At 42.3% G+C, this 27,729-nt stretch overlaps 1 protein-coding gene across 1 annotated transcript in view; it reads right to left on the bottom strand.

Moving 5' to 3' along the window:
- LOC122806257 (FYVE, RhoGEF and PH domain-containing protein 2-like) overlaps positions 1 to 27,729 on the bottom strand; it is a 773,316-nt gene that overhangs the window by 58,687 nt on the left and 686,900 nt on the right. The window contains exon 14 of the mRNA XM_044076527.1: positions 17,802 to 17,948. Coding sequence (XP_043932462.1) covers positions 17,802 to 17,948 — 147 coding nt within the window. The remainder of the gene's footprint in view (positions 1 to 17,801; positions 17,949 to 27,729) is intronic.

Raw genomic sequence — 27,729 nt, 5'->3', positions numbered from 1 at the left:
TAGGCTATTCTACATCTCCACAAGGAACAGCTAATCAAAGCATAACTGTTACAACTGCTTAATTTTACTGCTGGCATGAAACCACTGTGAAATGTTTTGAGCATTTTTTCCCCTTCCCCTGCTGTTGTATGACCATAGAGTTAATTATAAGTAAGATAGGTAGTATGGGATGCTTTCCTCCCATGGGGGTGGGGGTGGGGGTGTAGGCAGGCTTGTCACATCTGAAGAATAAAACTCAAGTTGTCCCATTACTTTGTTCACTACAAGCAGTTTTGAGAAGTTGAGACTGAGTTTTTTTTTCAAGTGATTGGGTTTCAGTCATGCATAGTAGAAGTAATAAAGTGTATAAGTAAGTAATAAAACAAATAAAAAAATAAATGAAATGAGGTGTACTCTTCTTCTAGGGAAGAGATACTGGCTGTAGTAACAGATGTGAAGTGCACTGTACTGCTGATGGGAGAACATTAATAGATAGCAACTAAGATGAAGTGTACTGCACCACTGACGTAACTAAGATGAAATGCACTGTACCACTGATGGGAGGGGCACTAATGAGCAGTAAATGAGAAGCAGTGACCTGCACTGCTGATGGAAGGACATTAATAGAAAGTAACCAAAATGAAGTGCACTGTACCACTGATGAGCAGTAAATGAGATGCAGTAACGTGCACTGCTGATGGGAGGACATTAATAGATAGTAACCAAGATAAAGTGCATTGTACCACTGATTTAAGGGGCACTGATGAGCAGTAAATGAGCTGCAGTGACCTGCACTGCTGATGGAAGGACATTAATAGAAAGTAACCAAAATGAAGTGCACTGTACCACTGATGAGCAGTAAATGAGAGGCAGTGACGTGCACTGCTGATGGAAGGACATTAATAGATAGTAACCAAGATGAAGTGCATTGTACCACTGATGGAAGGGGCACTGATAAGCAGTAAATGAACTGTAGTGACCTGCACTGCTGATGGGAGGACATTAATAGAAAGTAACCAAAATGAAGTGCACTGTACCACTGATGGGAGGGGCACATGAGCAGTAAATGAGATTTAGTAATGTGCACTGCTGATGGGAGGACATTAATAGATAGTAACCAAGATGATGTGCACTGTACCACTGATGGGAGGGGCACTGATGAGCAGTAAATGAGCTGCAGTGACCTGCACTGCTGATGGGAGGGGATTAGTAGATAGTAACCAAGATGAACTGCACTGTACCACTGATGGGAGGGGCACTGATGAGCAATAAATGAGTGACCTACACAGTGATGGGAGGACAGTGACTGAGATGGTCTGATCTGCTTATGAAAGGGGCACTGATAGACACATACTGAGATGAAGTGCTCAGTACTGTTCATGGAAGGAGTACTGAAGGGCAATAACTGAACAGAAGTGCTGTGTTCTCCTGATGGGAGGGCAGTTCTGGGCAGTAGCTGAGATGATGTGCTGATAGGTGAGACACAGAGGGGATGGCAGCTGAGGAGACGTGAACTGTACTGCTGATGGGAGGAGCGGTGATGGACAGTAACAGAGGTACTGCTGTTAGGAGAGGCACTGGACAGATAGTGGCAAGGAGGAACTGTTCTGAACTAATAGGGAACAGGTAACAGTACACTACAACTGCCATTAGAAAATTGTTAATATAGTGGTATGCCTGAGTATTACAGCTGCCCTACCCTCTTCCCTCCTCTCAGTCCATGTGTTTCAGGATTTGTTTTAAAAATATCTAAGTTATAATAAGCTCTACTACCCATTCTGTTGATTCATTCTACTCTGTAACTGTTTCCTTGAAAAAGGTACTTCATAATGTCTGGGCTGAAATGAATCCTCTGGTAGTCTTGAAGCACTCTTCCTGTCCTATCTTTTTTTAGCAATGTTCTCTGCAGCATATCATATGCCCTTCTACCTAACCTGCCCTTTCTGCACAGCCTAATGTCATTACATCACTTTAATGCCTTATGTTCCCATATCTTGTGTCCTCCTGTCCACCCTCACACAGCATTAGAGCCTTGTGTTCTCATATAAGTGGACTGATTTTTAATCAATGATGTTATGTAGGCTTATCTCGTGGTAATTCTTGCTGGATGGGTTCAGAGCCGAGAGCTTTTACTGGCTTGAGACTATCCCCTATACCATGGTGTCTCATGGCAATTCCCCAGATCTCGTTTGCAGTGAAAGCTTCGAGGTTGTCTTCTTACTGCCTCATTGGCTACGTAAAATTTTTTTGATAATTTTCCATACTTTTCACCATATTTCTTCACCTTTTCTATTAGCTAGTGTTTTCCTATTATCTCAGTGATTGTAGTGAGTGTTTGTTCCCCTGTGTCCTTTTTCTTAAGGATTGTATGGCCCATTTTATTTAGAGGGCCATAGTTGCCCGTTTAAATTAGAGGGCCTTTCTTCTTTGAGTGCTAGTCCTTTTCGTCTTAAAAAATAAATAACTAAATAAATAAAAATCTTTCTCTTTCCTTAGATAGTTGTTCTATTGGGCTGTTGTTGTTATATTGTTTTTTTCTTATTGGTAGGAATATGTCTAAAGATATGGACAGAGAACATAAAGAACACCAAGGTTCTGGTTTTAAAAAATGCAACAGATGTTCTCAGAAAATGTCTTTGACTGACAGTCACACCAGCTGTGTGTACTGTCTTGGAGAGGCTCATTTACAAGAACCCTGTACTTTTTGTCACGTCTTCAGTACTAGGGTTCTTAACGAAAGGAAGAGAAAACTAATAGATAGAGGACTTATGGCTAGTTCTTTCCAAGAACAGCTGGAACAAGGTGAGACAGTCCCCAAGACTCATAAAAGGAAATCTCCATCGGTTCCAGCTTCAGAACCATCTAAAATATCTAAAGTGACAGAGCCGAAGTGTTCTGGCTCTGATTCTGCTTCTTCCTTCTCTGACCAGACACTCACCTATTTTGGAACCGGTTTCACCTACCTTGAGATCTCCTATTTTGGAAAGGAGGAGATCTCCATCTATCTCCACCCATTCCTCCAGGACACTTTCTGATGAGGATGTCGAGCGGGTGGTGAAGAGGCTGCTCTATGATGAAGAGGCTGCTCTATGACCCAGCGCTGGCAAAAAGTGTAGCCCCTCCAGACCCAAAGGCTTCGAAACTAACCCATCTTCAGGCTACTGCTCCTCCGCTGACTGCTTCGGTCTCGAGTCTAATACTTTGGGTCCTTTAATGCTGGAGCCTTCAGTTCCAAGAATTCTTCCTGCTTCCTTGGAACTGATAACTCTATCCTCATCTGCTCAGTCTGAAGCTGAGGGGTCTGGGGGCTGACGCTCTCGGGTCGACTCCAAGAGGGGTAGTCACCCCAGATTTTATTCTGAACTGACCTTCCCTCTCGGTGCTTCAGCTCGAGTGACCTCGGCTCCCACGTCCACTTTGGAACCTGTCCCTCCTGCTCAGAGTCGAACTTCCTTTTCCTCGTGGCGGAGGTCTTCTTTGGAGTAGGGTGGTAAGGCTTTCAAAGTGATAGAGAAAACTTTGTCTAGTGCCAAAGCCCTGCCTTTGGTACCGATATCCCTCTAGCAGCCGGTAGCAATCTCTTCTCCATCGCCTGCCCCTACGTGTAGGGAACCAGAGCCCCAAGGAGCCCCCATTGAAGGTGTCCCCTCTTCCGAGACCTCTCCAGATTATCCCACTGGAGAGGTCCCTCAGAAGAGACTTTTTAAGAGGATGCACATTGACTCACCTGAGTCTGTCACTTCGGACACTGATTTGGATGAGTTAGAAGGGTCCCCACGATCCCCCTCTGAGGATGTCTCTTTTGCAGACATCCTTGAAATCCTTAGACAGAGGGGTGATTGGAAGGCCTCTAACCCTAGTGAGGATGAATCAGTGTACCTTGAGGCCTTTGGTTCCTGACTTTCCACCTCTTGGGTGACACATGCCATATAACCAACTTTTAAGGGTCATATACCAGAGAGCTTGGACTTCCCCGGACACAGTGGATCATGTCCCGAGGAGGCCAAATAAATTTATGACTGCTCTGGAAGACAAATCTTTTTTATATAAGGGAGTTCCTGTGGATGCTATGGTGGTAGCAGTGGCAATGAAGAAGGAGTTGTCAGAGACATCCTCAAATATCCATCCTCCTAATAAAGAGTCTAGGATGATGGATAGGTATGGAAAGCGCACCTTTTCTTCAGCGGCATTTACCTTACAATTGCTGAATTACCTGTCCCATTTTACTAGACTTTAAAGGAATTTCCTGAAGGAGTTGGGAGATACCCTTCAGGGTTCAGTAGCTTTGGGATCCACTGACAAGGTATCCGCGCAGCTCTCCACCCTTACCTCTATTGCTAACTCCTCCATGAGGCTGATTTCATATGCAGCTGATGGAGCGAGCAGGGCAGCCACAGCAGGGATCTCTCTTAGGCGATATTCCTGGATACATCTATGTAACTTTACAGAATCCTTTAATACTTCCTTTACCAATGTCCCCTTTGATGGTTCAACTCTTTTTGGACCTCAGGTAAAAGAGACTTGGACTAGGTGCTAGGAGGAAGGGAAAACCTTATGTGCTGTCGGAGTCCATATCTCCCTTCCTTCTAGACCCTAACCCAAGGGTCAAACAAGAGGGAAAATGTGGTTCTGTAAATCCCAAAAAGGTTTCCCTCAGGCACAAGGTCAACCCTCCACTAGAAGCAGAGGGGGAGGATATAATGGAAGACACTGCACTCATGGCAGAGGGGGTCCGAAACACAATCCCTTCCATTGCCCTGAGGGGTTGCCCGACTGTCCGTCTCTGGAGACAATTGGGGGTCATCTCTCACTGTACCCAAGCGCCTGGCTACAAATTTCCCAAGATCGATGGGTACTAAATATAATTTCCAGAGGTTACCACATTCCCTTCATTTCCGATCCCCCTGTAAATCAGTCTTTACCAGATGTGCCACCCATTCAATTAGACCGTGCAACATCAGAGGTCATCTCGTTGCTTCAAAAAAGAGTCATCCAAAAAGTCCCCACAGAGCAAATAGGATCCGGAACATACTCACAATTCTTTTTAGTTCCAAAAAGGGCCAGGGACTGGAGATCATTGTAGATCTCAGCAAGCTAAACAAGTCTGTAAAAAAATCGAAGTTCCATACGATCACTCTGCAGTCAATTTTTCCATTTATCGGAAAAGACAATTGGATGTGCTCCATAGATCTTAAGGACACGTACTACCATATCAAAATGGACAGGCTCTCCGGAAGACAACTATGCTTTCAGCTGGGAGCCAGTCATTTTCAATTTCGAACACTGCCCTTTGGTCTCACTACAGCCCCTAGAGTGTTCACCAAATGTATGGCATTGCCAATGACTCACCTGAGATGCCAAGGATTCCAAGTGTTTCTGTACCTAGACGACTGGCTCCTCACTGCTACCACCAAGCACCAACTAATCCGAGCCAGGGGCGAGACTCTATCCTTGTGCGCCAAATTAGGGATTACAATAAATCTAAAAAAAATCTGTCTTATCTCCATCGCAGTGCATTGTCTTCTTAGGCTCAGACATAAACTCAACCACCATGATAGCAAAACTGACACCAAAAAGGACAGAATTGTTGCACAACCAAGTCAGATTCTTGTTGAAAATAGACAAAGTACAGGCCAGGATAGTTCTTCAAGTCCTAGGGACCATGGCATCTACCATTCTCTTAGTTCCCCTAGCCCATCTACACATGAGAGTACTTCAGTGGCTACTATTTGCCCAGTGGTCAATTCAGGATCTACCCTTGTCCCACCAAATACTCATCACAAACTCCTGCAAGAAGGATCTAACATGGTGGTTACATACAACTTCATCTAGGTCGTCCCCTTGTTCCCCCTCAACATAATGCAGTCTTGACCATGGACGCTTCCCAGATAGGGTGGGGGGGCATTATCTGGGAATGACTGTCCAAGGTATCTGGCAGGATCACGAGAACCACTTGCACATAAATGTTCTGGAGATGAGAGCAGTGCTGTATGCATTGCAAGCACTTCACAGTTCTCTTCTCATTGGGACAATTGCAATTCAATCAGACAACATGTCTGCAGTGTGGTACATAAACAAGCAAAAGGGAACCAAGTCTTACCCACTTTCTCAAGAGGCACAAAAGGTATGGAAATGGGTGATGGACACTCAGTGCTTTCTGGTAGCAACACACATCCTAGGGAAGTCCAATGTGATAGCAGACAAATTGAGTCGAGCAATTCTGATGCCTCACGAGTGGTCCCTGAAAACAGAAGTTGCAGAAGACATTTTCATCAAATGGGGCCAACTGTGCTGCAACCTATTCGCCACTTACATGAACACCAAATGCAACAACTACTTTGCCCTCATTCCCCATCTGGGAATGTCACCCAGGGATGCTCTGGTCCACATTTGGCCACTGGGACTTCTTTATGCTTTTCCACCATTTCCCCTCATACCAAAAGTGATTCCGAAAGCAAAACTGTTAAAGAGTAATCTGATCCTTACTGCTCCTTACTGGTCTCACCAAGTCTGGTTCCCCTTCCTGTGGCCCTATCTCTTGGAGGAACCATGGATTCTGGAACCATCTCCAGACCTTCTGATTCATCAATTGGGACAGTTCCATCCTACCATCCAAACCCTGAAATTGATAGCATGGCTGCTCCAGTTCCAAGAATAGCCAGGTGTTGTTCCTGTTCTCCTACCATTAAACACATCCTCATTTCTTCACATAAACCTACTACCAGGAAATTATATTTGAGCAAATGGAAAAGGTTTTCCATTTGGGCAGCTAAACAAGGCATAGATCCCTACTTAGCTCCCATAGTCTATCCTGTCATTCCTTGCATCTATTTTTCGAGAAGGAGCTGCAGCTGCTACCATTAGAGTTCAGTTAGCTGCCATCTCTAATTATCATTTTGGGAACATGGGAAATCCAATTATGTCCCACTCTTTATGAAAATCTTTTTGAAACAGTCCTCCTTCTCAGGCCTCCAATCAGGCAACCTCCGGAGCCCTGAGACTTGAACTTAGTTCTGACCTCATTGATTTCTCCACCTTTTGAACTGTCTTCTTCATCTGACTTGAAATTGTTGTTCTGGAAGACATTGTTCTTAGTTGCTATAACATCTGCTAGGAGGGTTTCAGAATTGCAAGCCCTGACCATTCACCCTCCTTATATTATATTCCACAAGGGTAGAGTCTCCCTAAAAACTAATCCTTCTTTTCTCCCTAAGGTATATTTAGAACATAACCTAAACACAACTATTGAATTACCAGCATTCTTCCCAAATTACAGTAATAAATCAGAATACAGACTACACCAATTAGATGTCCACAGAATTCTCCAATTTTACCTGCACAGGACTAAAGATTTTCGGAAATCGGATCAATTATTTGTTTCCTTCTCTGACAAAAATAAAGGCTTGCCCATCTCCAAGGTTACTCTGTCTGAATGGCTTTTAGACTGCATCTCATTTGCTTACAAAAATGCTGGGAAACAACTACCTGCTAAAGTAAAAGGTCATTCAACTAGAGCAGAATCAGCTTTATATGCCTTCAGATCAAAACTCCCAATTGATATCATCTGTGCAGTAGCTACTTGGGCAAGACCTCATACCTTTGTCACTCATTACAAGTTGGATTTGGCCTCCCGGGACAGGTCATCCTTTGGGTCCACTGTGCTGAGCAGTCTCTTTGCTTGAGCCACCCAGGATAAAGGTACTAGGGGCGCTGTCCCATCCAGCAAGAATTATGGTGAGATAGGACTACATAACATAAAGAAGTTATGTACTTGCCATAACGTTCCACATTTGTAGTCCATCTCACCTACATTCTTGCGCCCCACCCTCCTTCCCCCTTCCTGTATCCTGGAGGAACTGGTGGACTATCCGTTATGCTGTCTGACCTTGTTGTAGTTGTCTGTCCACATGGCATAGATTGTATATCAAAGTACTTTTGATTGCATGTACATAGTTATTGATAGTTTAATTACTATTATGTATGCAGTTGCTTTCTTGCAAACAAGATCTGGGGAATTGCTGTGAGGCACAATGGGATAGAGGATAGCCTCGAGCCAGTAAAAGCTCTCGAGCTTTAGTATCGGCCAAGTCAGAGCCGATGATTGGCTCTGAACCCATCCAGCAAGAATGTAGGCAAGATGGACTACAAACATGGAACATTGTGGTAAGTACATAACTTCTTTTTTTTATATTATGTTTAATTTCTTATAATTGTTTAAACTGCAGATGTTTTGTTTTATTTTTGAAGATTGTAAAATTATTATTCTTAAAATGTTTTGTAATAATTTGGAGCTTTTCTCCCCAGGCCTCCTCTGAAAGGGGTTTCTACCTAGTCAGACTTTCCTGGTAATCAAATGTCAATAAATAAGTAAGTAAGTAAGTAAATAAATAAATTCCTGCACAGCCTCATCCATGATACATCACTTTAATGGCTTATGTATACACATTATGTGCCTTGCTATAATCCTTTCCATCCTATGCAACCTAATCAATGTCAAACATATTTAGTGACTTATATATACCCATAGTATGTGCCCTCCTATACAGCCTTTCCTGCCTGCAGAGACTACATACCACCTTAATGCCTTACATACCCATAATAGCAAGAGTAAAGCTTTTATTTGGAAACTGATTTAAGGCAAATTTGCATAATTTCAATCAGAAAGTGAATAAGGCAGTGGTATTTGATACTCAGTAGGAGAAACCACTCATTGTAATCTTAAATGAAATCAGGTTCCAAAAGAACACAGGGTGCATACCAAAAGTCATTTACAGGATTACCAATGTACCTCGATTTAGGTCTTTGCATTTTTCTTTCCCAATTGCTTGGGGAAGCTTTGGATTCAGGCTCCACCAGTGAAGGGTACTACTATCCTTTATATATCATGTGCTATTCTACCAGCTATGTCCATTTTTCATAGCCTAAATCCATGACGTATCACTTTGATGCCTTATGTACAGATATCATGTGCCCTCCAACCTATCCTGCCCTAATGTCTTATGTATCTATATCATGTGCCCTCCATCCCACTATATCCTGTGTTTCAGACATCACTTTAATGTCTTATGTAACAATATCATATGGCCTCTTTCCCATCCATTCCTTCTTGCACAGCCTAATCCCCATCAGATATGATTTTAATGTCTTATGTACCCATATCATGTGTCTGCCCTCCTTCCTAACCTGTTCCTCCTGCACATCTGAATACCATTGCATAACACTTTAATGCACTTTAATGACCTACTGCCCACCTTGTCCTTCCTACCCTGCCTAATGACATTATGTATCACTTTAATGTCTCATGTTCCTGTATCCCATGGCATCCTACCCACTCCATCCTTCCTACGTAGCCTAATCCCATCACATCACTTTAATGCCTTATGTACCACATGGCATGTGCCATGCTACCCACTGTCCTTTCTGAATAGGCTGATCCCATCACACTTAAAACATTATGTACTCATATCACACATCCTTCTACCTGCCCTGTGCTTCCTGTGAAAGCTGATCCTGTCATATTTCACTTAAATACCTTATATACCCATGTCATGTGACCTCCTATCTACCTTGCCCTTTCTGGACAGCCATATCCCATCATTTATCAAATTAAAGCCTTATATTCCCACATCATACACTTATATTCCAACATCATACACTCCTATCTATCCTATCCTTCCTGCACATCCTAATTCCATAATGCAGCAAATTTGCCCATATCATGCACCAGGGCACTCACTCTGACCTTCCTGCATGTCCTAATCTCATCACACATCCCTTTAATGCCATATGTATCCATATCATTTGCCCTCATACTCACCCTAGCCTTCCTGAATAGCCATATTTCATCACGTCAGTTCAATGCCCTGTGCACCCATATAATGTACAAACCTACTCATCTTGTCCTTCTGACATATTATAATTATAACGCACATCACATTAATGCCTTACATGTCAATATCATGTGCTTTCATACCCACTTTTCCTTCTTCCACAGACCAATCCCTTCACATGTCATATTCATTCCTTAAATACCCATATCATACACCCTCCAACCCAGCCTATTTTTCCTAAACAGACTAATGTCATCATACATCACTTAACTCTTTATGTATGCATATCAAATGCCATTCTACTCACCCTTTCTTGAGCAACATTGCCTCATCACATACAGCTCTAGTTTTTTATGCACCTCTGTCATGTGCACTCTTGCCTAGTCATCCTGTCCTTCCTGAATGGATTAATCCTATCACTAATGCCTTATGTACCCATATCATCTGCCCTCTTATCTACTTTGTTTTTTCCTGCACAGCCTTATCTCATCAGATGTCACCTTAATGCCTCATGTATTCTTATCACACGCCCTTTTACATTGTTTCTCCTACACAGCTTAATCCCATCACAAATCACTTTAATGCTTCATGTACCCCTATCATGTGCCCTCTTACCTACTTTGTTTTTCCTACACAATCTTATCCTATCACACACCATTTTAATTCCTTATGCTCCTGAGCACAACCTGTTTGTTCATCATCTATTTTAAAGAGAAAATGGTCAAGCTTCCAAAACATCTATTCATATGACTTTCCCCGTGTGTCCCTCACATGATCCTGGTTGCTTTTCTCTGTATTTCAGCAGTCCATAGATACTAAACCGCTGGTTCCCTATCCCAGTATTTTGTTTGCCATTGGTGCTGCCCTCTTACACTGGGCCAGATGGCTCATGTTTTGTACAGTAAATAATCCCCAAGTCCTTATTCTTTTCCTGTTTTTTGAAGCAGAACACATACTGCACCCCTGCATTATCATTTTATTTTTATTTCACAAGTAAGTGAACTAGACCGCTACAGCTCTTCTTTTAGTCACTACAAGTTACAGTAAAGTTAAAACAAACTAGATTAGTTAACTTACTGTTGGCCTCTGTTCATCAGAGACATGGGAGTCAGACTGAGGTGAATTTCTGATTTCCCATCCAGTGATTAAAGTTTTGCTTGAAAAGGGTCATGGATGAACTCCACTTATGATATTGGTCTCGCCAGCATGTTTTATTTATGTCACAGGCAAAGTTCAAATCTTTGAATCTAGTGTTCCTGATGCTGTTTGTTTTGCTATTGTGCAAGAGGTCCATCATAGCTGGGTCTGAGGATGGCTTATAAGACAGACAAAGATCCCACTGTGGCTCCATGCTGGAATTTGTTACATAACCCATACCTTTTCAAGACCCCCATGAGCTTTTTGTTTATAGCTGCCTCTAGAGCCTTGGCCAAAGCTGAAGCCAGCCTCACATTAAGTGGATGTTAGATGTACATTTATGAATATGCAAAGGAACATTACTCATCTATGGTTAATATTTGCTACGGACAATTAAACTTAACTAGTATGTTCAATATAAAATGTCTTGCAACACTTTGCAAAAGTATAATGCATAACAAAACGTGTGTCATCATCGTATGAACAATGACAGGCTGAAAAAACTACTTGAAACTTATCTCTGCAAAGTGGCAACAGCCATTTACATTCTGCTACTTTAAACAACTGCTTCATGTGTATAACTATTTGTAGGTACACCAAAAATGAACCCCACTCTAATAACTAGGACTCGCATTGACTTAGCTCAGAGTGACATCTTATGGTCTACATTTATTGGTCTGAAGTGCTTAGCCATTAAAAGAAACACTTCATATTTGTAGATGCAGTAATATTTTAATGGATCAACAGTTTGGCCAGCATTTAGTTGGGACTGGCATAATGGTTAAGGTCTTCACCTCATAGATATAAGGTACAGGGCTTGATTCTGACCTCAGGTTATTGGCTAGGCTCTTTAGAGCAGTTAGCCTAGTATTCACCTATGTACCCTATGTAAAAAGAAATATAAAATACAAAATTCTCATACTGTTTATTGAACTAGTAACTTAATATCAAGCAGCATTCACTATATTAGAAAAGTAGTCTATGGTACTGTGATAGTATGACTCAAGTACCTTCAGAATGTCAAATGATAAAAATTGATATATTCTTGTCTTGCATGCTTAAGTTCTCTAAATCTTTTTGAAAGCAACATACATTATCGTATTAATGACTTTTAGCAAATATTGCTTTTATATTTACAGATAAGCAGCCCATGAACTCAGTATAGTAAAACTTGAATCTTCATGATTTTTGAATTCATGTGAAACAGAGCTTGGCTCCTTAATATTTATTTATTTATTTATTTACAGTTTGATTACCGGGGAAGTACATTGGGTCCAGAAAGCCCTTTTTCAGTGGAGGCCTGGGGAGAAAAGCTCCATGAAACAGATTACAGTAAAGATAGCAGTCCAATAAAAATAAAAGTAGAACTACAAATGCATATCAAATAATACAAATCGTAAGAAATATTACCCATAGTGGAAAAATATCATGCAGATACATTTTAACAAATTCACACAGTTAAAAGTCAAAAGTCAAAAGCTATTTACAATATTTACAGAGTGTGAGAGATCGTATGGGAATTAGCTATAGAAGGTTATAGCCAGCTATAAGGTGCTTCGGAACTAAGAAGGATACCCTCCCGGTGGGTTTTGTTAAAGAGTTCTAGGTAGGGAGAATGCAGTTACATTTCCATTTGGAGGAAAAGGTAGGTGTAAAGATGAGTTTTGAAGTTGTTTGTGTTTGACATTGTCAGTGTGGAAGGGAGAGAGTTCCATTTCTTACCTAAGGAGACGGAGAGGAGAAGTTGTCCAACAGGATGTTTAGGTTTGTTGACAGTAATTAAGTTTTGGTGTTCAGATCTGAGAGTTCTATTTGGGGTGTATGGGGGAAGCATGTTAGTTAGAGTGGGGTATTTGGTTGGATTAAATATTAGTTTATGTGCTGTAGTGAGATGGAGGAAGTCCAAGTAATTTGTGAATTCTAACCAGTTGAGGGATTGGAGGGTAACACCAGTGATGAGTGGAATGTCTGGCTTTGGTGGCAGGCTTAGAAATTTTGTTATAACAGCTTTCAAGATTGGAAGTTATGGAAGAGGATAGGGTAGTTAGTAGTGGGGCACCGTACAGAAGGGAGGGAAGGAGATAAGAGGAGGCAAGAGTATGCCTGGTAAAAGTAGAGAGGAAGTGATTGTTCCTGTATAGCATACCTAGTTTTTGGTGGGTTTTCTTTATATATTGCTGAATATGGATGTCAAACTTGAGGTGTTCTTGTATAGTTACACCGGATAGTTTGGCAAAGGGAACAACTTCGATCGGATTGCTTTGGCTAAGGATTTAGAAGGAATTTTTATCAAAAGAGAAAGATTTTGAGGGTGTGAATAGTAGTATTTTAGATTTGTTAGCATTGAGAGAAAGGTGATTTTGGCGCATGATCTCAGTAGTTGAGAGGGCAGTCTGAGTTTTAGATAGGAGTTCAGGGAGGTTAGAGGCAGAGCAGACAAGTGTAGAGTCATCTGCATATTGGATGATTTTGGCATTAGGAATAGCAGAGTGAAAGTTATTGATAAAGATATTAAACAGCATTGGTCCGAGGATGGACCCCTGTGGTAGTCCGGTATGGGTGGGTAAGAAAGGTGAGGTGTTTTTTTTCCATTTCACAGCCTGATATCTATCTAACAGATAGCATGAGAACCAGGAAAGAGTGTTTTGGGAGAGATTTACATTTGAGAGGTGACTTAGAAGATGCTTATGGGAAACAGTATTGAATGCTTTAGAGAGATCTAGGAGCACTGTGGGTACTAAGTTCCCAGAATCTTGGGCTTGATTGACAGTTTCTAAGAATGAGAGCACAGCTGTTATGGTGCTATGTCCTGGTCGGAAGCCATGTTGGGTAGGAGTAAGAAGTTGTTTTTTAGTCAGTAAAGGCATAAGTTGGAGGTGGATGTATTTTTCTAGGATTTTGGAGATTGGAGAGAGAAGAGCTATAGGGTGGAAGTTTGAAATGTTAGTGTTTTTGCCTCCCTTGTGGAGAGGAACAATAAAGGTGGAACACCAGAGTTTAGGGACATAGGATTCCTTTATGGATCTATTAATTAGGATACTAACTAGGAGAGCTATACCATCAGCAGCAGACTTGAGAAAGGAAGAGGGGATGTTGTCAGGTGCACTGGAGCAGGGTTTAAGTTTGGATAGGTCTTTTTATGTAGTTAGTGGAGATAAGTTTAAGTTCAAACATAGGGGGAAATTATTTGGGGACTTAGATGAGGTGGAATGTAGGAGAGATGGGTCGTTGTTGGGAAAAGTTTTTGTTAGGTCAGATATTGACTCTATAAAGAAAGAGTTGAATAGTGAGGCTAATTCGAGGTCAGATTTACTTGGGTCCAGACAGGGGTTATTTTTGGAGCCTGGGTTGAGGAGTGAGTTTATGGAGTTCCACAAAAACCTAGGATTTTGGGGATGGTTGGACTGGTGCTTAGTGCAGTAGGATTTTTTGTCTTTGAAGATTTGTTTTTTTGCAAAGTTATGGAGCTGTATATATTGGAGAAGGGTTTCGGGAAGTTTATTATTTTGGTAAAGCTTCCAGGATTTGTCTCTTTGATGCATAATTTGCTTTGTTTCTTTGGTTAGCCAAGGGGCAGTTATAGTTTTTATTCTTTTTTTCCTTGGTGGAGCTGGGAATTTAGAGCATCTAGGAAATTAAAATTAAAGTGGTTTATGGCTTTATCGAGTGTAAGGGTTATTAGAATGTTCCAATTCATTTGTTTGAGATAGTTAGAGAAGGTTTTGGGGTCAAATTTACTAAGGTTGCGGGTCTGAATATATTGATGCTGGTGTGGATAGGAGGTGGTTGCATGGTAAATGAAGCTGGGAGATGGTCACTAATAGAGTCTGGGATGGTGCCAGAGTTGGTAATTTTATTGGGATGGGTGACTAAGATCCTTTCAAGAGTGTATCCTCGGGGATTTGTTTTATTGGGTCTGGTGATGGAGTGGGTTACTTGAGTAATGTTAAAGAGGTTAATTGACAGGGAGAGTATGGGACTATTGATTTTATTCCAGTCAATGTTTACATCACCTAGTATGTAAGTTTCAAGGTTAATTTCAGCTGAGGCCCATTGGAGTATGTCTTCAAGGGTTGAGACGTTATTTCCGGTTGGGATATAAAGGATGATGAAACAGAGGCTTTTGTGATTATTCATTTTTAATAGAGCGACTGTTAGTTCTGCAATGGCGAATTTAGGAATGGGGTTTGGTAGGGGAATTAAGGTAAGTAGATTGGAATAGATTAATACAACTTCTCTGCCTTTTTTCTTTGGGTGGTCATATCTAAGAGTGTGAAATCCAGAGGGTAGGATGTCAGAGTCAGAGATGTGGGGTTTGAGGCAAGTTTCAGAGATGGCTACAATGTCAGGTTGGTTATGACTTAGCCATGCTTGAAACTGATGTGCTTTGTTGTTGAGACTCTGGACATTGAGCATGAAAAATGTAAGAGTATTGAAGGGGGAATGAAAGATTAGAAGAAGGGGAGGGTAATTGTTATTTGTGGATGAGTTAGGTCTGGGGTTGGGTGAATGTCTCCAGCTAAGACAAGGTTTTTGAAGGAAGTTATTTTAGTGTGTTTTGGTTTGGATTTAGGGTATTCTGGATGGTCTAGTATTTCTTTAAGAGTAAGTGTCCTAGCAGTAGTGGAAATAATTTTAGGATTAAAAAGGTACAGAGGGTTGAGCTGAAACAGAGAGGAGGAGAGGGAAAAGACGTGATTATTTGTGTGAATGAGGAGATGGTTTTGTGTGGGAGTATGGTAAGGAGTAGAGAGTGGAAGCTGATTGGAGTTATAGGAGCTGGCATGGTATATTTGTATTACAGAGCATAAAGAAAGATAAAAATATTCTACAAAAGATTGCATTACACACAGCTGAATTTAAACCATCCCATAGTTTGCTGCCTTGGTTCATGTCTCTGCAGAGCACTCGCACAGGTGCTTCCAATGTCCCTCCATTCCTTGAATTTCTCCTCCTCCTTCTCCTCACCATCATCATCCTTCATGTCTATTTCCAGCTCCCTAATGAAACATCTTGACTCTCCCCATCTTTTTGTCTTGGAAATTAAGATCAATCATTTTATGTGGTTACAAATAGCTCCATTTATTATATTCCACAGCTCCTGTGTTCATGGGCATTCCTCTCACAAGACACCTGTTTTTAATTTCTATATCTTCCCACTGATGAACAATAACTGTGGTAAAGTGCCCCACTCATACCTCTCAGCTGCTTAGTGCATGAAATCTGGACAAAACCTGAAATAAAGGGGGACAGATTTGACATACTGCTCTTATAAACTTAGAAAGTTTTTAAAATAACAGGATTTGAGTTAGCATGCATCTTATGATTGATATGAAGTCTGAAACTCAAATGTATGTGATTTAATGAAGTCAATCCACAGTGATTTGACAGAAAGCCACACATTTTATGAGGGACTGACCACAAATATGAGTAAAAAATCTGGACATTGTGTGAAATTCTGGACAGTTGAGTGGTATGCCTCACATTGTAGCAAGAGGGGCACTGATGGGAGAAGAAGAGATAATGTGCACACAGTACTTCCAGGAAAGGGCATTTGTGGACACTAACTGAAATGAAGTGCTCTCTTGGGACAGCAGTGATAGGCAGTAACTGAGGATTACAGTGTACTGCTGATGGGAAGGACACTGATGGAGATTAAATGAGATAAAGTGCCCTGTGTTGCTGTAGGAGTGGCACTGATGGACAGTAGTAAAGATGAATTGTGCAGTACTGCTGGTGGGAGGAGTATCAATGGATGACACTAACTGAGGTGAAATGTATTGTACTGCTGGTGGGAATAATGGGTGTAGCGCTGATGAGTATACTAAACTGATGAAAGGAGAGGGAGTGATGTGCAATAACTGAGATGAAGTATACTGTTTTGCTGGTTTAAAAGGACTAATGGCTAGTAACTGAGCTTAAGTGCTGTCTAGTGCTGATGGGATATATGGGTAAGATATGGGCAAGGCACTGATGAGTAATACGTATAGTGAAGTGCACTGTAGTGTTGATTGGAGAGGCAGTGATGGGCAGTAACTAATATGAAGTGTAGTGTACTGCTGGTGGGTGAGGCAGTGATGGGCAATAACAGAGATAAAATGTAGTGTACTGCGACTTCCTGTTGAAATTTCGGCACTTGAAATGCTGAGTGCCAACATACAGAGAGAAAAGAAAGGTCAAAAATGAATGAGGAATTTCAAATATCACTCTTCTCCTTTAAACTTCTTTTTTTGCAGGGGACAGGCCCCCTGCACCCCTTATGTGGGTGGAAAGCCCCACGACCCCCTGAACTTATATATACTAACTCCGAGATCACCATACGTCGGGGAAAGGGAAATATTCTAAGAAATGGCAATCTCAGACTTAGTATATGCAAGTCTGTTTTTTGGTCATTCAATATCTGTGTTTTGCGACTCGGTTTAAAGGGTGCCAAAATTTCAAATAGCTAGCATGTACTGCAAGTGAGGGAGGCAATGACCATCGATAACTGCGATAAAGTATAATATAGTGCTGATGTGTGGGCACTGATACACAGTGAAATGAAATGCAGTCCAGTGTTTGTGTGGAACACTGATTTACAATGTTGAAACACATGAGATATAAAATGTATTTAATTCTCTGACAGTAAGCTGCATTTTAGAACTTTTTGAATTTGACTGTTGCAGTGCTTGTAGGATGCTACACCCTAAATCCACATTTGGTTTTAATAATTGGCTTCATCCAAGTACATCAGCATGTAAATAAATACATCTGTTACATTAATTTCTCTAAATAAATGTTTATGTTTAAGATTCTGGGGTGGCATTAGAACCATGTTATCAGTGATTGTTTTTACATAACATACATATATCTTACCTCTAGGATGCCTTTTTTCTTTTCTTCCCTTTCTTCAGTCTCCGCCTCACCTTTGAGTGCTACATAACAATCTCTGCAGACACGATTTAGCTTGTTGTCATCATAGCTCAGCTCTGCCTTATAATCAGAGCATTTTCCACACACAACCTGTTCCAAAAATAAATTGTATTAAATAATGAAGAACATAATACATCATTGTTTTATTTTCTTGTAAAGACCATATACCACAGCTGTCTATATAAATGCTGCTCATAATAAAATGTGACAAAATATTGCATCTGCTTTTTTTCAGTGAGATTACGTGGTCTGTAATACAGTCAAACTAAAATTAAACAGAAATAAATGCCCCTCTTTCCAGGGACTGCAGCATAACCTTATAGAGTGAAACTGTGACCCTTGCTGTAAGAAACACATTTAAATTCACTAGGTTCTCAAAATCATTTCTATATTTAATTTAGTTTGAGCTGCTCCATTTTTTAGGGTTCTGACCAAGTTTTCCATAGTCAGTACAAATACCATCTCAGGTTTCCACTAAAAATAGCCGATTCCTATTGGGACTAACCTGGATATCGACAACAAACAAGCAGACAGATGAACACATAAGTTAATAAACAAACATATAAATAACATTTATTTTGGAACCCCCCCCCCCGCAAGACAACATTCACAGATGTTATTTTGTACTTAACAGACTCTTAACAATTCAGCTGATCTCCCATGGTTACTTGATAAAGTCATAATTCTAAGTATCTCCTCTCATTTTTAAGTGTACTTGTGAATCAAATCACTAAATCTGGGATCATTTGCATATCTTCATCTCTCCTATGCCTCTGCTATATATTTCAACAGCATTTGGTATGCACCATGCTCATTCACTGTAAATCTGTATTAGTGAAAGAATGAAGGGAACATTAGTCTGTGTTGTACTGAGGTGTATGTATCTAGAACTTCACCAGTGAAGGCGAATATTCAGGCAGATTGATAATATTCCTCTAGACTAGAGGTCACCAGCATTGCTGCTTCTGCCTTGGAGACTGTTCATGACAGTACTTCTTTAATCTGCCATGACACCACTAGAGACCATTCACGTCTGCTGCTTCTGCTTTGGAGAATGTTCGTGACAGTACTTCCTTAACCTGCCGTATCCCCACTAGAGATCGTTCACGTGTGCTGCTTCTGCTTTGGAGACTGTTCATGACAGTACTTCCATAACCTACAGTATCCCCACTAGAGACTGTTCACTTCAGCATTTCCTTAATCTGCAATGTCCACACTATAGACTGTTCATGACAGTGCTTCCTTGACTTTCAGTATATTCAGTGGAAAGAAGGTGTTTGCTTCACAGCTTCCTAGTCTTGCATTGTTCTTAATTTTAGATATTTAACTTCTTAGCCTGTTCTGGCTTAGAAGGAAGGTCGTTTTAGGTTCAGAAAGGCCTTTTAGTGAGAAATCAGTGCACGTCTGTGGGAGCATCTTACATTTTTTAGTGAATTCAAGGCTGTACAGACAGTTTCTTAATCTATTGATCTGAAGTTGTTGCTTTCATCTGTCTTCAACCCATGGGTTCGGATCCGACCTTAGATCCGACTTGGCCACATTTTTATAGCTTGAATCCAAGAACTGAGCTCTTCCTCCTCTACCCATAATCCTCCACTCCACCACCATGATCTCAGATCTCATTTTCTGCCATTAGAGGTAGCAGTGACCCAGCAAGCTCCTGCTTTAGTCAGAGTGTGTGTGTGTGTGTGTGTGTGTGTGTGTGTGTGTGTGTGTGTGTGTGTGTGTGTGTGTGTGTGTGTGTGTGTGTGTATATACTGAGAGTACAAATTCCTTAGTTTTACTTTCCTTCCTTCTTTCCCTATATTTTCTGTATGTTCTTCATTAAAAAAAAAAAAAAAAAAAAAAAAAAAATGTTAGGCTTTTCTCCTTTCTTTCTCTATCAGCCTATCATGTCTGAAGCCCCAAAAGCTTGGTTCAAAAAGTGTACAGGGTGTGGCCATAAGATACCTCCCTCCGATGCCCACACCCTGTGCATATATTGCCTGAGTGCCAGTCACCTTGATTCCTCCCGTTCTGTCTGTGTGGGCTTTAATCAGCATGCGCTGATAGACAGGAGGAATAAATTAACGTTGAAGGGCCTGCTTCCATCTTCCTCTGCTGCCTGCTTCCTCCACCTCGGGAGCCCAAGTCTCCCCTAAATTGGCCCAGGACCAGTCGGCCAAGACAAGCTCCAAATATGCCCTGCTGAATTCAGGGCCTGTCCATCTCCTTCTTCTAAGAGGAAGCATGCTTCCTCCCATCCCACCACCCCAAGGTTCTCTCCTGAACCTGCCCCCTCCCAGACTTCACCAGTCCTTCAGTCTCCCAGACATCATTCTAGACAAGGATCAGTAGCCTCATCATTCGGGTCCTCTCGCTCCCTCTCCAAAGCCAAGGTGGACAGATTATTGCTGCATTTTCTGTAGGTGCAGATGCAGATGGGGTCCTGCCTGCTCCATCTCCCTCTGGAGCCGTGTGCACCCAACCCCAATTTCTCCTGCTCTTTCCTCTTCCAATCAGACCCTCAGCTTTGGAACCCTCTGGTCAAAACCTCCCGAGTGTTGAGTCATCAGTGCCGATGGGTACTCTTACCTTGCCACTGACAGTGGCTCTGAATGCATTGGTTCTGACCCTCTCAGGGTTGAGAGACTGTCAGAGCCGAGACTTCAGTGCCGGGTCCGAGGGGTGGGTGTCTGGTTCATGGCTTTCGGACCCATCGCTACCTCTCAGTGCTTTGGCGTTCGACAGTCCAGCTCAGACAGCCTCCTTGGAACCGGGGATCGGGGGCCTTGAGGAGTTTCGGTGCTGATTGCTTTGGTGGAGTTACCCTCGGGTACTTGCTCTCCCTTGGTGTTCGACATGGTGCAGACAGCCCTCTCTACTTCAGTGAGAGCCTCGACACTTTCAGCTTCAGACATAGTTTTTGCTCCCTCTGTGTCTGTGCAGCAAGCATCCCTCCTGTCCTCTCAGGGGCTGCCTGTTACTCAGACCTTGAGTAACACTCCACAGCAGGAATCCCAACAGCCTTCTCATGCCTCCCTAGACCTTCCCACTGAGGAGATCCACGGAAAACACAAGTGGAAGAGAAGGCATTTGGACTCACCCCCTGGAGTCCCTCACCAATGACACAGATTTCAGGAAAGGAGAAGGGTCCCTCAAATCCCCTCCTGAAAATGTCTCTTTTGGAGACATCATGGAAATCCTCAGGCAGAGTGGTGGGTGGTCTACCCAAAGCCCTAATTCAGAGGAATTAGTGTTTCTTGAGGCCTTTGGTACAGGACTTTCTACATCTTGGGTGGCTCCCCATGTGGATCCCCTGGTTGACCTCATTCCCTGCAGGGCGTGGAAGGAGCTGGCACAGTAGACCCTATTCCCCATCATCCTGACAAGGTCCTCAGTCCTTCCCAAGACAGGTCCCACTGTTCCAAGGGTATCCCTGTCAATGACATGGTGGTTGCAATGGCCACCAAGAAGAAACTCGCCCAGGAGAGTTCCACTGTCCATACCGCTAACAGGGAGTCCTGGGCATTGGACAGATTTGGAAAGTGTTTTTCTTCAGCAACCCTCACTCTGAGGGCATTGAACTATTTGGCCCATGTCACCAGGCTCCAGAGAGATTTAATTAAGGAAATTGTGCAGCCTCCTGCAAGGTCCATGTCTGAAGAGGGTAGAAAGGCCGTCTCCTTCAAGCTGGCCACCCTTGCCGCCATCTCAAACACCTCTATGAGGCTACTTTCGCATGCAGTGGAAGGAACCTCTATAGCAGCTGGTTTTGGCATTGCTATCAGATGCCATGCTTGGATGTAGCTGTGTGACTTTTTGGAACCCTTCAAGGTGTCCTTCATTAATGCCCTCTTTGATGGATTGGCCTTTTTTGGTCATTCTGTTTGCAACACTCTCTCCCCCAGAGCAAGAAAGACGGGAAGATGCTTTCTGTTGTTGGGATCCACGTCACTACCCCACAAAGATCCTTCTCTAGGAATTAGCATGGAGGTAAGAAGTTGTGATTCTGGAAGTCCCAGAGTTCTTTCTTTCAGTCTCAGGGAGATGTTACCTCCAGAGGTAGAGGGGGAAACAATGGATGCCATCCCAGAGGCAAATGGGGTCCGAGAAAAAACTAAACCAGGGTTCCCGAGAACCTTTCATGGAGAAGGCCTTCCAGCAGCCCTAAAGTGTTGCTTGACTGCTCCGCCCTGGAGGCAGTTAGGGGCATCTGTCGCTTCACCCAGTAGCCTTGGAAGCCATCAACACAGACCGCTGGGTGTTAACCAGGATATCCAGAGGGTAGAATATTTCTTTCCCATCCAAGCCCATACCAAAAAAAGCCCTCCCTGATATTCCACCTGATCATAGGGAGGCTGCAACTAGGGAAATTGCTGGTTTGCTAAGAAAACGAGTCATCCAGCCAGTCCCTCCAGATCACTCCAGATTAGGCCTCTACTCAAGATTATTTTTTGTGCCAAAAAAGACGGGAGACTTGAGACCGATTCTGGACCTCACTGATCTCAACAAATCAGTTGCCAAGACAAAATTCTGGATGATCACCATTCAATCCATTCTCTCCATGTTACAGGAGAATGACTGGATGTGTTCCCTAGACCTCCAGGAAGAGTACTACAGTATAAAAATGGACAGGCACTCACAAAAGTTTTTTTGCTTTCAACTGGAAGCCAGTCATTTCCATTTCAGAGTATGCCCCTTTGGTCTCACTACAGCCCCCTGGGTGTTCACCAAAGCAATGGCAGTAGTAGCAGCTCATCTCAGGATGCAGGGATTTCAAGTTTTCCCATATCTGGATGGCTGGCTCATCGCTGCTTCCACCAGACATTGACTATTGCTAGCCTGGAATTATCTTTTTCAACCACCTTATTCATTGGGAATCTCTATCAATCTCAACAAGTCAAATATTCAACCAGTACAAGTTCTAGATTTCATAGGCACATGCCTCGACACTCTACAGTTCAAGGCATTCTTACCTCCACAAAAAATTCTGTCATTACAACTTCATGTAAGGCAAGTCGTACAAATGCCATTGCCCCCGGCGAGTCTAGCTCTTTGAACCCTGGGTTCCATGACTGCAACTATTACAATTATTTCCACTGCTCATCTTCATATGAGAGTGCTGCAATGGACCTTAGTGGTACAATGGTCTCTCTTGGATAGCCCACTGTCACACCTAGTTCGACTTTCAAAGGTCTGCAAGGAATCACTGACATGGTAGCTCCAGCCTCAAAATCTCCTGGAGGGTCACCCCTTTGTACCTCCTCCGCCCACAGCCACTGTGACTATGGACACCTCCCAATTCAGTTGGGGGGGCATTATCTGGCACAGACAGCTTAAGGCACACAGTCCTCCTTGGAGACCAACTTGCTTATAAACGTCCTGGAGATGAGAGCAGTGCTTTTGACATTGCAAGAACTTCAGACATCTCTTCTGACGGGAACCACTGCTATCCAGATGGACAACATGGCTATAGTCTGGTATATAAACAAACATGGGGGAACCAGATCCTACCCTCTTTATCGAGAAGCCATTAGATTGTGGGAATGGGTGATCTCATCCAACCACTTTCTAATAGCAATGCACATTCTAGAGAATGATTGATAAATGGATACACAGAGTAGTAGAATGTAAGATGGGAGATGAACAGTTCAGATTCAGATCAGGATGCAGCACAACTAACCCAATGTTGGCACTGAGACAGATACTTGAGAAGAAGCTAGAAATGAGGACAACTGGGCATTCCTAGACTTGGAGAAAGCATATGGCAATGTCCCAAGAAAGCTAATCTGGGCAGTACTGCGGTGGTTTGAAGTCCCGGAAACATTGGTAGAATTAGTGCAAGCTATGTACAAGGACCCAGTGACTCAAGTACGAACAGTTTTCGGCCTCACAGAGGGTTTCCCAGTGGGAGTGGGTGTACATCATGGTTCAGCTCTGAGCCCACTGCTGTTCATACTGGTGATGGACTACATTAGCAAACAGCCTGGAGGGGACAGATCAGCAAAGCTGCTGTATGCAGATGATGTAGCAGTACAGGCAGACTCTGAGCTAGAACTTTAGCAAAGGATAGGGTAATGGAATGCAAATCTGAAGGCATATAAGATGAAACAAAGCACAGATAAGTTGGTGGTAAATTGGGGAAATCAGAAGAAGCTGAGAATAGAGATAGAAGGGAAGATAGGGGTGGTTGAGAAGAAGGGTAGTCTGAATGAAGAGGCAAAAGCTAGAATCAGAGGGGCTGCAGCCAACTGCCATAGTGTATCAGGTGTAGTCTGTGACAGAAGAATGCCAAAGAAGCTGAAAAGCAAGGTGTACAAGACAGTAGTGCAACCAGTACTACTGTATGGTACAGACACCTGGGCAGTAAAGGCAGAACAGTTGAAGAAGCTAGAGGTGATGGATGACTGGAGATGAGAAAGGTCGTAGGATTCATACTGTGGGACAGATGGAGAAATAAGAGCAGAAGCCAAAGTAGCTCCAATTGCAGAAAATATCAAAGAGAACAGATTACGGTGGTTTGGGCACGTGTAGGAAAGCAGAAGACAATCTGGTGAGGAAGATTTGGGACTTACAGGAAGAAGGTAAGAGAAAGCAAGGATGTCCAGCAAAGAGGTGGATGGATTATGTGAAAGAAGATCTGTGACAATCAGGCATGAGTGTTGAAGAAGACAGGAGTGTGGCACTGAATCGAGAGAGTTGGCGAAAATTAACACGATACTCGACCCCATATAGAATAAAATGGGAAAAAGGTGGCTGATGATGATTCTAGGGACATCCAGCTTTCTGGCAGACAGATTCAGCTGAACCCTGCTGATGCCCCATGAGTGGTCTCTCAATCTAATAATGGTGGAAGTGATCTTCCAGAAATGGGGTCAACCTTGCTGTGATCTATTCGCCACTCCTTTCAGTGCAAAGTGCAGCAGGTTTTTCACCCTAATTCCCCTCCAGTGGAATCCCCAAGAGACCCTCTAGTTCATGCTTGGCCCCTCCAGTCTTCTATATACCTTTCCTCCTCTGCCTCTTATCCCAAAATTCCTTCAGAGAGCCAGGAGGTTGAAGTGGAAAGCAATCTTCATCGCCCCTTTCTGGCCTTGGCAAATCTGATTTCCCAAACTTTGGTCTCATCTGTTGTGTCCTCCCTGGACTTTGCATCCATCTCAGGATCTTCTTTCTTACCTGTCCAGTTGCCCTTATCCAGACATTGAAAATCTTAGGTTGACAGCATGGCTACTCCACTTCCAATGATGGCTAGAGTTCCCAGGCTGTCTTCCTCAGTCTAGAATATCATTTTAGCAGCTCACACGTCTTCCACTAGGAAAATTTATGCTAGCAAGTGGAAGAGATTTTTGATCTGGGCTCATCAACACGAAGTTGATCCTTTCTCAGCTCCTATTCCATTTATTCTGGATTTCCTATCCAACCTCTTCCACAAAGGTTTTAGCTTCTCTGCCATCAAGGTCCAGTTAGTAGCCATCTCTAACTACCATGTTGGGTTTAATTCCTCTTCCTTGGCTTCTTCCAAACTTTGTAAGATTTTTTTTAAAAGGGACTTTTCTCCTTTGACCTCCAACAAAAGAGGTCGTCTCCCCTTGTGATCTTAATTTAGTCCTTCAGGCTTTGATGTCTTCCCGCTTTGAACCAGCAGCCAAAGTAGACTTACAACTATTGTCTTAGAAAACAGCCCTTTTGGTAGCCGTTATTTCTGCAAAAAGAGTTTCAGAACTTCAGGCCTTGTCCATCAAGCCTCCTTACCTCATTTTTCACAAATACAGAGTCACCCTTCGTACTAACCCCTCTTTTTTGCCTAAAGTTGCTTCAGAGAATAATATTAATCAAGAGATCAATTTACTGGTCTCTTTCCCAAATTTTCAAAAAAAGAGGTGTATACCAGCTCCATTCACTGATGTTCACAGGCAATCTAGACAGAACTAAATCCCTTCATAAGTCCGATCAATTGTTTGTTTCCTTTTCAAAGACCAGACTGGGGAGATCAGTATCTAAGGTAACAATTTCCAATTGGATCTTTAAGTGCATTGCTTGGCTGTACAAACTTAGAGGCATCCCTTTACCAAAACAAAATTAAAGCCCATTTCACTAGGTCCATTTCTACCTCTTCTGCCTTCTGGTCTAAAAACTTGTTGGATGACATTTGCGCAGCAGCCACTTGAGCTTCTCCTCATACTTTTATTAACCACTACAAATTGTACATAATCTCCAGAAGCTGAGGTTCCTTTGGCTCTGCCATGCACCAGAACATCCTTCCTTAGGGCCACCCAGGGTCCATGTAGCTAGTGACTCAGTCTCATGGGTTGAAGATCATATGAAAGCAACAACTTCAGATAAAGAAGTTATGTACTCACCATAACTTTCTATCTGAGTTGTTGTCTTTCATCTGTCTTCAAACCATCCCCCTTCCCCTGGCCTTTTTGGAGGACCTGGATGATGTGGCTCAGATCACAACTTGGTCTGCTTGAGCTCCTGAGTGTGTTCCCTCATCCATAGTTCCTTTTTCTTATAGCTGGATTGACTATTTTCAGCAAACTCGATCTGAGGTAATGATGGTGGAGTGGGAGATTGTGGGTAGAGAAGGAGGAGCTCAGCTCTTGGATTCAAGCTATAAAAATGTAGCTGAGTTCAAACCCATGGGTTGAAGACATATGAAAGACAACTCCTCAGATGGAACGTTATGGTGAGTACATAACTTCTTTTTATCCATGATAAAGAGGCTAGGAGAAGAATTTCTGGATATATTTTTTTAATCTTTTTTAATCTAATTTTGAATTTAAAAGCATTGTTTAAATAAATATGCTCACTTAACATATGCTCATCTTTACAGAAGTGACTCTAAGAACACTGTTTGGCTAAGCAACTGTGTTTTGGCACCCATTGTATAGGTGAAGACTGGGGCTTGGGACATATCTCTGATCTGTTTGCACTAATAGTCTTAATGTTGTCATGTTCAAAATTCTTTGCAGTATTTTTAGAATAATGTGGCAAGGTGCATCAGTTAAGGTGGTTCTTCATGAAATATATTAACTTTGTGGCCTCTAATCTTAGCAGCCCTCTCCACATCCTCAATTATCTCACAAAGCCAGGTAATCTGAAGGTGTGAATGTGCTCTTGTCTTGTTAGAATTTCTGTGCAAGATAGTCTAGACAGTGGACATCATGACAAATTCAGGACAAATATCTTGCTATTGATATTGATTCCTTTATAGATCAGGACATTCTGTTTTAGTGAAGCATCTGAGGGCTACTGGACCACCCACATATCCCATGTCTCCTAATGTATGTTTTTATTCTGGAAGAAGAACTAGCTGGGGGAGGGGGGTATCATGCTTCTCAACATCTCAGTGCAAGAAATCTGGACAAAGTCTAAAAATAATAGGGGGGCAACGGCATAAAAATAGGGACAGATTTTAAATACTCCTCTTACAAAATTAAAAAGTTGCTAGAATATGAGAGTTTGTGTTAGTATTCTTTTTCTGAAGGATATGAAGTCTGAAACTCAACTGTCTGTCATTATTTAGTGACTTCAGTCCTCAGTGATTTTGCAAGAAAATCACAAATTTTATGAGGAACAGACCAAAATATGAGGCAAAATTCTGGACAGTTGAGAGGTAAGTGGGGTGTGAATGTAAATTGTAATAACCAATTACTAATATGTAGTGATTGGGCTATTACAATGATGTTTTTTTTTGCTCTTCAGTTAAGAGTTGAGAGGGTGGGGACACTGGCTTATGGTATAAACCCAGGGCACAGACTGAGCAAGCTACACTTCTGCAATTATCTCACACACAATACAGCCCTGCAGTAACTAGCCATTCTCAATAAAATAACAAAGGATAGCTACACTAGGATGGGGGTGAAAGAGTAGAAAGTGCTAG

Source organism: Protopterus annectens, chromosome 7.part0 (genome assembly GCF_019279795.1).
Source record: "Protopterus annectens isolate FY-2018-M chromosome 7.part0, PAN1.0, whole genome shotgun sequence".
NCBI classification, from domain to species: Eukaryota; Metazoa; Chordata; order Ceratodontiformes; family Protopteridae; genus Protopterus; species Protopterus annectens.
The sequence above is the reverse complement of the archived record's forward strand: the minus strand, read 5'-3'. Positions and strand labels throughout refer to the sequence as shown.